The sequence below is a fragment of the Panthera leo genome, chromosome B3 (assembly GCF_018350215.1).
Source record: "Panthera leo isolate Ple1 chromosome B3, P.leo_Ple1_pat1.1, whole genome shotgun sequence".
Classification (NCBI taxonomy): domain Eukaryota; kingdom Metazoa; phylum Chordata; class Mammalia; order Carnivora; family Felidae; genus Panthera; species Panthera leo.
The window spans coordinates 38,016,651-38,029,142 of record NC_056684.1 but is presented as its reverse complement, the minus strand read 5'-3'; the positions used below and the strand labels follow the sequence as shown (position 1 = coordinate 38,029,142).

Sequence of the window (12,492 nt, the reverse complement as noted above, 5' to 3'; positions counted from 1 at the left end):
CCTGGGGTTAGAACACACGCATACAAAGCATACAGTTTGTTTTTAAAACTTCTAGGGAGGACTTCATCACTTCACCTAAAGATGATATGTTAAAAGTTTATTTTAATATTAAGCTAAATTAATGCAAGAGCATTGTTCAGACAAGGAGCAAGGAGATGTGTGGTGGTATAAGGGAGAAGAAATTACAAAATAAAAACAGATTTAAATAAATGACTCAAATGTTGACTCTCAGGGGCAACACTAAGATGAGAAAATTCTAGTGCCAGAAATAAGCAATTATGTACATGTTCATATACACAAAACAAGGCACAAGTTTTAGCGGACCTGGAAAGATGTGAGAAGAGAAACTGTACTTGTTCATTTTTAGTTATTATTAAAAACGTACAGGGAGAAAAATCAGCCTTTTTATTTCATTTTTGTCCTCTTCTTCTCTGGCACGGTTTTATTTCCAAAGGTAACATTTTGGAAAAATTCTAAATAAGCCAGAATATAAAAAGATATTTCTTAATTCCTTTCAAAAAAATTAGGTAGGTTTCATGTAATGATTACTTCTATCCTATCTATGTGCTTTAATCCATATTGGTTGTGCCTTAAAATATCTTTTGTAACAACTGGCATCTTCTCGATGCTACACCCCAACTGGTCCCCTAACTACAAGCCCAACACCTTTTCCATTTCTTCCCCGTGGAACAAGTGAGAGGTCAGAGTTCATGATGCCAACACAGTCTTCACATTTCTAAACGGAAATGATCTCTCCCATCTCTGAAATACCACAGCACCAATATATATTTTTTTAAATATTTATGATATTCCACTTGGTAGTTCAATTGTTCATATACATTTATCTCTTGTACTAGATTATGAGGTTTTGGTGGGCCAAAACCTGTCTTATCTTGGTAGGTCCCACAGCAGGGAGCACAAGTATATTTGGAAGCAGAGAAGGTAAGAAGAGGAATGAAGGGGGGGAAGAGAGATGTGGGAAGAAACAAAAGGTCCAGAGTATAGTGGAAGGCAGTTAAGTGAAAAGCTGCCCCGGGGGGAAAGGAGTGGGGATTCTGGGTCTATTTGTGGTTTCAAATGTCCAAAAGACATAAAAATAGGGCTGACATGCCCTTCCTAAGGTCCCTGGAAATTCAGCCTTAGGATATTAAGAATTCAAAATAAGGAACATTAACTATTTATGAATATAGGTCAAACCCTCTTTTTTTTTTTTTTTTTTTGGCAGTGGAGAAAGTATAAGAGATTGGAGAAATGACTGAGATTTAAGGTAGAAATCCTCTGTCTTCATCCGTAAGAAAAACGCGAACAGTATTTCAAAAGTCCTAACATGCATGGTGAAGACAAATAAATGGATTATTTGATTACCAGTAAGACCACATCAGTGGGTTTTGCACAAATCTTTTCAAACAGCTGAGGAAAAAATATTTTTTTAATTTCACTTCGATTCTTCTTCCCCAAATTAAAATGCTCCCTCATCTCCGAATCCAAACGCCATGTTTCTCCCGACCCATAAATACTTACCATCCTCCTCCGGCAGCTCTTCCGGACTAAGCTCTACCAATTCAAAGCCATGTCTGATACACCATTCTTGAGCTTTTTGTCGGTTTACGCCTAACATGCAAAAGAATCTTCGTAAGTAAAAAAACTTTTCAAACAGAATATTGCTGCAATACTCTCCACAAATCTCAGTGCTGCCCTTAATGTCAAGGTTATTCTAAAGGCACCCAAAATAAAGTAATGTAAAGAAGATGATTTCTCGGGGTGCCTGGGTAGCTTAGTCGGTTAAGTATCTGACTTCGGCTAAGGTCATGATCTCACGGTTCGTGGGTTCAAAGCTTGACAGCTTGCAGCCTGGGGCCTGCTTCAGATTCTGTGTCTCCCTCTCTCTCTGCCCTTCCCCCACTCGCACTCTGTGTGTGTCTCTGTCTCTCTCTCTTTCAAAAATAAACATTTAAAACAAAAAAGATGGTATCTCAAACCCCAAGTGTCCGTTCATAAAAAATAAAATGTAAATATTACAAGATTCCAAAGAGAAATAGCTGAAAATAGTTCTATACAGGAATAAAATCACAGGAGATATACTAAGTTAAGAGAACAAAAGTACTCTGCTTCCCAAGGCACAGCAACTGTATGTACCAACCGTAGCCCCGTTGGCACGCCTTACCATTTTCACACACTCTGTCACAGACCAAGATCATGACCTCAGGTAGCCATGCTTCTGCCAGTGGAAGCCAGGAGGAAACACTATCAAGACCAGATTTCTGGAGGGAGGAAAAACAAACAAACCAACCAACCCAGAAAAAGAGACAGTAAGAGACCTCATGGAAAAGGCGGGGGGTGGGGGGGGTGGGGGGGGGAAGCACAAAATAATTTCCTCCTTAAGGTCCCTGGAAAACCAAAGCTTACTTGCGTGCTGTCAAAGTAAACCACCAACGCTTGGACAGACTCCGCCACCTCGGCAGTGACGAGACATTTGTTTGGCACCACGCACAGATTAATGTCTGCCGAATAGTATTTGTTATCAATGGTCCAGGGGTAAAACCTCACGGCATCATCGGCAGTCACTTCCACGAGAAGATCTTCTGCTCCAAGGATATCTGAACAAAAGGACACAACGTTAGCATGGGAAGTGCACAAACTGATACACACTGGTCAAGTTTCACGGTAAAGTATCAGACTAACGGGGTACTCTGGCTGCTTCTCTTTCGGTAAAGATTTCAAAAAGCCCCCCATTTATCAGGGTATTTCCTTCTCTATCATTTGATTGTAAAAGTAATGGTGGCATAATCGAACTCATGGGCTCTTTTAAGAACACAAGAACGATTGTGATTAGGTCAGACAGCAGGCAACAAAAGAGCTATTTAGCCAAACACCCAGAAAAAAGCAAGCAGAAAAGAACAGCTTACGTTTATTTTATTGCCTACATACTTCTTGTGAGAGGCAAGATTACAAGAATCTTCAGGAATCTGGAACTATTGTGTACTTACCGCAAGCTGAAAGGAAGACAGCAGTAAGGCTAAACCATTAATAAAATAAAAGCTACACATATTCCTTGGGCCAAATGCTTACACATTAATTCAACTAAAGATAGAAAAGAATGGATTCTGATAAATGACCCCAATTCCATTTATATTCAGCCTTGTTCAGATTCTTCGAAAGCCAACTCAAATTTTTGTTCGATAAAGACACTTTTGGCATCATTTAAAGACATAACAGCCAAGCAAATTTGTTTAGGATGTAACTAAATCTTTCAGAAACCCATGTGCAGTGCGGCTATAACTAATGAAATTCTTACAGTAAAAGCCAAATCAACGATGAACAAATATAGATGAGGACATGGAACCACTGAGCAGTTTGCTTCCATAATGCCGTAACGTATTCAGAAGTGGAAAACATTAGAAACTGTCCTACCCTAACCTCCCATCTCTCACATCCATACCCACAACCTATGTTTTATGTGGAAAGTAAGTTTAAAGAGGTAAAATAACATGCCACTAAAATTGGGTTCTTATAAGAAGGTATGGCGGGTGTCTGGGTGGCTCAGTCGGTTAAGTGCCTGACTCTTGATTTGAGCTCAGGTCATGATCTCACAGTTCATGAGATCAAGTCCCAGCAGGGCTCCACACTGACAGCACAGAGCCTGCTTGGGATTCTCTTTCTTTCTCTGCCCCTCCCCCCACTCTCCCTCGTGCGCCCTCCCTCTCTCTCTCACTCTCTCTCAAAATAAACTTTAAAAAAGAGTGACTTTAGGGGTGCCTGGGTGGCTCAGTCGGTTGGGCATCCAACTTCGACTCAGGTCATGATCTCACGGTTCAGGAGTTCGAGCCCCACGTTGGGCTCTGTGCTGACAGCTCAGAACCTGGAGCCTGCTTCGGATTCTGTGTCTCCCTCTCTCTCTGCCCCTCCTCCACTCATGCTCTGTCTCTCTTTCAAAAATAAATAAACATTTTAAAAAAGTGACTTTATTTTTAAAAAAAAGAGACTATATGGCAAAATGGCCACAAACTCCTTTTCAATGCAAAGTAAGATGAATGTTATTTTATAAAATATTCCTCAAACTCACAGTTAGCAGGACATAGAAAACTAGAAGATAATTTTCAGTTCCAGAGCTAAGATTATGTATTTGAAACACTGCCATAGTTTTTGCTCAAACAAAAAGATCTGTAGTCCAAAAGACTGCTAGGATTAATGTATAGTAACTTACAAAGCATGTACGTGCATATATGCATGCTTTTCACTGGTAAACTATCTTCGTGTGGTTATTAGGAGGAAACGGTCTGAAAATAAAACGCCTCCTTTTTTAAAAAAAAAATTAAAATAACTAAACTTAAAATAAATTTAAGACTACATTTGACATATGGCACACACTGTGAAACTAACTTTCTAAAATTTTTCACTGCAACCAGAATTGTTACTTGTAAATTACCATAGGTCTATGCCAATATTTGAAAATCTGAATTTGTCTTGTCTGTTCAAGAAATCGACAGTTCTTGCTGCTTAATTTCTACATAAAGTAATCGTTCATGAATTATCAAGCAATTCCTTAGCAGCCAGCTGCAATGTCCTCCATGGAGCATTATGACAAGTTCAGGTAGGAAATGAGCAGGAAGAACAGATAAAGTGTAAAAATCAAAGATTCTGTTTTCATGTGTCTCACAGAAAAAGAAAAAAAAAAAAACACCAAACCTCCTAGATCAAAGTCTATGTTGCATTCAAAGCTAATCTTCCTAACTCCAAGCAGGTGGTCCAGCAATATGCCGATAAAAGCACATATGGAAGAAGGCAAACTAAACCAAGGGGAGTAGCAAAAATTGTATAAACTGATTTTTTAAGGGTAGGAGGAGCTACCATATGGAATCTGTTTTCTTCATTCATGGGCATTTTTTTTTAAATAACGAACAAATTAACTTTTTTTTTTTTTTTTAAGTAGGGAATACAGAGAGTAAAATACTGTTTCCACGTGTTATTGGGCAAAGGACAAAGAGTGGGACCAGAACTCCTGCTGTCACCACAAGCGGTTCTTGAGATTTCCTACACCGCTTGTCTTGTTAAAAACTGGAATAAAATTTCAGCTATGCGCTTTTGAAATCAGTCTTCAACTAACCTGGAAAAATAAAATCAATTAAGGGGTCACCTCCTTACTGACTGCAATTTAGGACACTGGGATCCATTAAGCATGGTTCGTTTTATTAATCGGTGCATAGAGAGCACAAGACAACAGACCCATGTGCTTCTCAGAGCTCTTAAAATTTTAGTTTTGTCTCTTCTCTGATTTCCAAGTGATTAAGATATTTACCGAACACACAGAAAGAAGCAATTTCTCTTTTCTCTACACCTGGATGAGAACAGAACCAATAGGCTGGGAAAATGAATTTCACCTGTCAGTGTTTTCCTAGCTGGGTGTGTGTGTTTCCTTATTCCTTGTGCTCCCTGGAATAACTTGATGGCTCAATCCACTTATCAGATTCTTTCATTTGTAACATTTTATGTCCAATCAGATACTTTCAGAGAGGCTGAATATGGACTTTATCATCATACCTGTGCCATCTCACAACTAGAGAAAAGTGAATGGTCTCATTCTTTTTGTCATCAATCTCATAATGTACACTTTAATTTTAAAAATGTAAATGTCTACACTAAATATGGCTTTTCTCACTTACTTGTCTTTTCTATTTGGTTTCAAACGTCTAACAAGTTTATTCTTTTCCACATTAAAACAAGAATTGCTCAAATGCTTATGCACATGACTAAGAGTTTCTGGAGATGAGCCAGTACCGTTTACTCATTTCACAGATGGGAAAACTGAGGACCAAAAAAAAGGGAGGGGGAGGGGGAGGGGAGGGGGCAGGGGGGAGGGGGAGGGGGAGGGGGAGGGGGAGAGGGGGAGGAGGGGGGAGGGGGAGGGGGAGGGGGGAGGGGGAGAGGGGGAGGGGGAGGGGGGAGGGGGGAGGGGGAGGGGGAGGGGGAGGGGGAGCCACTTGCCTAAGGGAGAAGAGCCTAAAACGAAACTCAGGTCACCAGCACTTTTCCCTACTACACTGTGATGCAATACTGGTGATATTCAGGATCTGAGCTAGATCACACTCACGTGTCTAATGGTCACAAGCCCAAACTAACCTATGGGCTTACAGTATCTCCCACTTTTTTATGTAAACCAAAAATAATAGCCAGAACAAAGGCATCAGAATATACGAGCCTGAAGCACAATTAACCCATCCGAAAACTGTCTATGGGTTTTGGGTATTTATATAAGTGAGTTACAGTGATTGTGTTTTGGTTTTTGTTGCTGTTTGGCTTTTTGCCAGACTTCCTAGAGAAACCCACAATGTTGTTGTTTTTTTTTTCCCCTTCTTTGCCCTTCACTAAAATGAGTTTTGATGTAGTCAAAACAATGCACAAATGAAGTCAAGAGCAGTTCTCCCTCCGCCTGGTGGATGCTGGCCTGTCTCCTTCCCGCTGTTGGCAGCCACCTGGTGGAGCTGCAGTACATCATTGTTTAAGAGACAAACACGAGATGATGAATTGCCAGTCTGTTGCCACAAACTTGGTCTCACAGCTTAAAATAGTAATCTGTAGTGTTTTCGGACGAGAAGTTAAACGTCAACCCAGTTCCAGGAGCAAGTACGAACCTTTCCCCCGGCTTTAAGTGCCCGTATAAATCTCTTGCCCTGTTTGAGAAACGGGTACACATAGCCACCAATTCTCCTGCCACTCCGATTGACTTCTTGCTTCTTTCGCGAACTTCTTTCCCCGACAGTCCCACACGGCAAGTCAGGGACAAGATTCAAGAGAACGGAAGAAAGGCGTATGCCAAGGAAGCATGTCAGCTCCGCAACCCAATGACTGCTTCGTCCCCACACCCGCTCTGTACTTCTGTCTGTCCTAATGTCGCTTCCCTCAGAGAGTGTAAATTTGGTAAGCAGTCAGATCAGAGGAGGCATGCACACAGCTATCCTTAGTTCAGCATCGGTAAGAGGTGATACTCTAGCATGAATTAGGAAGCAAACTGGAGTTCCAAGGTGAATTCTACCAACACCAAAAGTACACATTTGCAATCCCTCCCTCCCTCTCTCTCTCACCCCCACACATACTAACCCTAACCTTACCCCCTCATCTATCCACTCCAGCCAAAAAAAGACAAAACAAGTCCATTCTAACTTAAATGCATTGATACTGCTTTAGATTAACCCTATCTTCTTCAGTAGAATTCAGGACACTTTTGACACCAGTAGAATTAATGTCCCCTTAATGAATCGCGACATTCTTTGTGAAGAGAAGCTGTCCAGTGGTTAAGTCATATTTTCTATGCCCAGAGGGAAATGATAGCTGCCACTCCAAATCAAGATGATCCTTCCAGAAATCAGCCCTCTTCTGAGAATGCAGCTGATTTTCTACTTTCTCCGAGAACTGAAGCTGCCTTTTCCGCAAGGTATCATAACCTCCCACCCCTGGTATCCACTCCTCCGGGGACCCAAGGTTCCTCTCCCTCCCCTCTGCACTGACAGTACTAACCAGAATAGAAAAGGCCATAAAACAGAAAACATGAATAGACACTTCTCTAAAGAAGACATCCAGATGGCCAACAGGCACATGAAAAGATGCTCAACGTCGCTCCTCATCAGGGAAATACAAATCAAAACCACACTCAGATATCACCTCACGCCAGTCAGAGAGGCCAAAATGAACAAATCAGGAGACTATAGATGCTGGAGAGGATGTGGAGAAACGGGAACCCTCTTGCACTGTTGGTGGGAATGCAAATTGGTGCAGCCACTCTGGAAAACAGTGTGGAGGCTCCTCAAAAAATTAAAAATAGACCTACCCTATGACCCAGCAGTAGCACTGCTAGGAATTTACCCAAGGGATACAGGAGTACTGATGCATAGGGGCACTTGTACCCCAACGTTTATAGCAGCACTCTCAACAATAGCCAAATTATGGAAAGAGCCTAAATGTCCATCAACTGATGAATGGATAAAGAAATTGTGGTTTATATACACAATGGAGTACTACATGGCAATGAGAAAGAATGAAATATGGCCCTTTGTAGCAACGTGGATGGAACTGGAGAGTGTGATGCTAAGTGAAATAAGCCATACAGAGAAAGACAGATACCATACGTTTTCACTCTTATGTGGATCCTGAGAAACTTAACAGAAACCCATGGGGGAGGGGAAGGGAAAAAAAAAAAAAAAAGAGGTTAGAGTGGGAGAGAGCCAAAGCATAAGAGACTCTTAAAAACTGGGAACAAACTGAGGGTTGGTGGGGGGTGGGAGGGAGGGGAGGGTGGGTGATGGGTATTGAGGAGGGCACCTTTTGGGATGAGCACTGCGTGTTGTATGGAAACCAATTTGACAATAAATTTCATATATTGAAAAAAAAAAAAAAGAAGGAAAGAAAAAAAAGAAAAGGCCATAAAATAGAGACAGCACAGACCTGGGGTCAGACAGACCTACATTTGAATGCTGATCCTCTGTGAGAACAAAAAATTGACCTCTCTGTCTCATTTCCTCACCAGCAAAGGGACAAACACACTTCTGAAATGGCTTCTTGCAGATTAAACGCAACGATGCGTGAGAAGGTGCAGGCAGGCACTGGGCACTGAGTTGCCCCCAGTAAGTGTTCATTTCCCTCCTCCCGGGCTCAGGCGTCTGCCCACGTGCTGCACTCTGGACAAGAGGCTGGGCCAGAGATGCACGGGCAGAGGCGGTAAGCAAAAGTGCAACTGGGAAACGACCGCGTCCTCGAGCTGCTCTGGCCCCTCCCTTCCCAAAATATGCCTTCTCAAATGTTTCTTTTCCATTGTTAAGGCACAGACTGAGACAGAAGAGAAAGCAATTAGGAAAATTATAGGAGGCAGCAGAGTCTGACGTCAGTTGAAGGGGAAAGTAGCCATTATGAAAGAAAAGAATTGGGTAAAATGTGCTTTAGGAAAAACTATGAAGGCCAGACTTCTCATTAGCCAGCAAGGAAAGGCGAAGAGAGACCTTTAAAAATCATCAAGGCTCCATACTGTTGCAACTAGTTACAATCTCACAGTGCCATTTCCTGAAAGGTCCTAGAAAGGGGCCTGCTGTCACACACTTTGTAGCAGTTATGAACAGATTATTCCCCAAGTACAAGGGGCCATCTCCACCGGTGTGATACTTAACGCTTAGAACTGTGCAGGCCTAGGGCCAGGCCTCTGTAAGGACCAGTGTGGGGAAATCCTCGTCCGTGATTCTCTGAGCCATCACCCTGCCGCCTCCCCGTGCGAGCGCAGGCAGCGCTTGGTTCAGTCTAAAGGACAGACGGCCGGTTGGGGGGGCAGTACTAGGTTGCCGAGGGAAGAATAACTGGCTTAGGGCAACGTACCGCTGCTTGAACAAGAGGACAGCAATTCTGGTTTGCTTACAACACTTCATTACCTTTTCCTCACACACTCCTCCTCTGGTCACCCTCGAAATTCACATTTCCACATGCTCTGGGGCGACTTTTTAGATCACCGTGGAAAAATGTGAAAGTTGAAGCAGAGGAAATCCAACTCAGTCCTCCTCCTCCTCCTCCTCCCCTAGTTTACTTTCTCCCAGTAGCCATCCGGAATTGGTCACCACAGCTTCATCTTAAAATAACTGGGGGGGGGGGGGGGGGGGGGGGGGGAGAATGGGGGGGGGGAATGCAGGGAGAAAACATGGTCTGTGCCTGCCCCCAGAAGACCCCATGATGCAGTAAGACACATCTGCACAAAAGAACAGGAAGAAGCTGGCAGCAAGGGGAGACAGAACATGGAAAAGTGTTTTATGAAGGCCAAGGAGGAACCCCCAGCTTGTATGTTCTACGGGCTGAACGCAAAGACCACTTTATCAATCCCAGTGGCACAGCCCGTGAACCATTCCCCCCCATACGGGGGGAGAGGGACTTCTTTGAATTCCATTACTATTACTTATTTATTCAAAACCACAGTTCTAGATCTACATTTAAGCCAGGGTTCTCTATAGGGAGGTGATTTTGGCGCTCCTGGGGACACGCCAACACCTGGAGACATTTTTGGTTGTACCAGGTGATTGGCCAGGAACATTGTGGAACATCCTACAGTGCGTACGACAGCACGTGTACAACAAAGGATTACCCGGCTGAAAATGTCAACAGTGTGAAGGCTCGGAAACCCTGATCTAAAAGGAACTTGTGGAATGGACCTGGCTGTGTTTATGAAACAAAACGCAAGTTCTGGACTGCAAAGTTGGTTTTATTCTTTCTTCCAGAACGGAAACTCGCCGTTACAGCCAGGCATCACATGAAATCTATCTCTGATAAAATCGATCTCAAACAGCTTAGTTATTTCAACCATAAGAATTTTTTGGTCATTAACCTTAGATGTTTTGAAAATTATTTATGAATGGTGGTTTTCTGGGAAAAAAAGAAGACATAAGCCTCGACAGGCCAATTAGGAGAGTACTTGTCACATTCAAGTAATAATTTTTCATTAACAAATTAGCATCAAATCAATGTAACACATCCAATGTCCCAGGACTTAAAAGGTCCTTCAGGAAGGGTAAGACCATGACTGGGCAACCCCTGGTCAAAGGACCACAGAAAAAGAACACTATAACACTGTGGACTTCATCAAAATTAAAAATTTTTGCATTTCAAAAGATACCATCAAGAAAACCCAAAGACAAGCCACAAAACAGGAGAAGAAACATGTGAATGATATGTGTGACCACTTCCAGAATATTTAAAGGACTCTTACAACTCAATAATAAGATGAAAAAAAACCAACTTAAAAATGGGAAGAAGAGAGGCACCTGGGTGGCTCAGTCGGTTAAACGTCCAACTTTGGCTCAGGTCATCATCTCACGGTTTGTGGTTTCGAGCCCCGCGTCAGGCTCTGGGCTGACAGCTCAGAGTCTGGAGCCTGCTTCAGATTCTCTGTCTCCCTCTCTCTCTGCCCTTCCCCTGCTTGTGCTCTGTCTGTCTTTGTCTCTCAAAAATAAATAAATGTAAAAGAAAAAAAATGGGAAGAAGAACTGAATGGACCTTTCACCAAAGAAGACATAGGAATGCACCTGGAAAGAATCTCAGCATCATTAGCCATTAGGGAAAGGCAAATCAAAACCACAGTGAAATACCACCTCACACCCACTAGAATGGCTATAATGGAAAATACAGGCAATAACAAGCGTTGCCGAAGAGGAGGAGAAACCGGAATCCACATACATTGCTGATGGGAACACAAAATGGTGCCATCACTCTGGAAAACAGTTTGGCAGTTTCTTCAAATAGCACAGTAGCTTCTCTGAATGTGCATAAGTGCATTACTCATAGTAGCCCCAAAGTGGAAACAACCCAAATGTCCATCAACTGATGAACGGTTAAAGTGTGGTATGCCCATACAATGGAATATGAAGTACATGCTGTAGTATAGATGCATCTCGAAAACATTAAGCTGAGTAAAAGAAGGCCAATACAAGAGAGTATATACTATAGGATTCCTTTGAAATAAAATGTCCGCATAAGGCAAATCTATAAAGACAAAGTACATTAGTGGTTGCCTAGAGCTGGGGGCGAGAATGGGGAGCGACTGCAAATAGTCACAAGCTTTCCTTCTAGGGGATAGAAATGTTTTCCACCAAAAGTAAGTGGATCTTATATTTAAACTATATCCAAATGAAGCTGCTAAAAAACCAAAAAAATCATGGAAGCTGGAAGATAATGTCCTCATTTTACAGATGAGGTAAGTGACTGAGGCACATGATGTTTCAGAGACTTAGAACGATGATGGCACAGGTAGAGAGACTGAATATTTGTAGGAGGAAAGTTAACTTGCTTCAAGTCAAAACAGCCAGGAAAAGGCAGACCTCAGTGCTCAATTCGCAAAAAGTTTTCCCCCACGAAACCCATGAATGACCCCAGGAGAATGCAGACAGAAAGGTAATTTTCTTGGTTTATTACCAGTTGATCACATGTTCCTGCTGTGAGCATCCAGATTTTGATCCAAGGACAGTAACATGTTTCCCCATCTCTGTGTAGAACCAGCCTTCAGGTCAGTGTGGAAAATGAAACCCTGAAGAGGGTATTTGCTACTGAACCTAGAACATCACACAGGCTCTTTAAGAGTCTGACAACTGTCCTCTTTGTCTTAACCTACGTCAATCCTGCTTTTTGGATAAGTAATTATTAGAGATGTGTCTGTGGTATCTGTGTGCGTTGGCTCCAACACAGATACAATGTCACGTCCAGATTATCATTCTCGCCAGACACACTCAAAACAATTTTTATACCTTAACCTTTTGAAAAATGGGTCTATATCAGATTTCATTATTATGAAGTGTCACTATTTGTTGAGGAATTATAGAGGGCAAGCTTAAACCAAATGACCACTACGTAGTTTCTAGATGTTTTTACTTTTGTGCACAAAAACAAGCAGCTGGATGGCCCAGAAATAAGGGTCTGAGTCTAGATACTCTTAGAATCGTCCAGGATGTTACAATGCTCTCTGCATCATAAATGGTT

The 12,492-nt window shown here is 42.2% G+C and overlaps 1 protein-coding gene across 1 annotated transcript in view; it reads right to left on the bottom strand.

Moving 5' to 3' along the window:
* Positions 1–12,492, bottom strand: part of AAGAB (alpha and gamma adaptin binding protein) — a 54,946-nt gene that overhangs the window by 32,359 nt on the left and 10,095 nt on the right. Inside the window, exons 2-4 of the mRNA XM_042941639.1 lie at positions 2,407–2,597; positions 2,165–2,261; positions 1,522–1,611 (exon numbers count right to left, since the gene is read on the bottom strand). Of these exons, the coding sequence (XP_042797573.1) occupies positions 1,522–1,611; positions 2,165–2,261; positions 2,407–2,597 (378 nt within the window). The remainder of the gene's footprint in view (positions 1–1,521; positions 1,612–2,164; positions 2,262–2,406; positions 2,598–12,492) is intronic.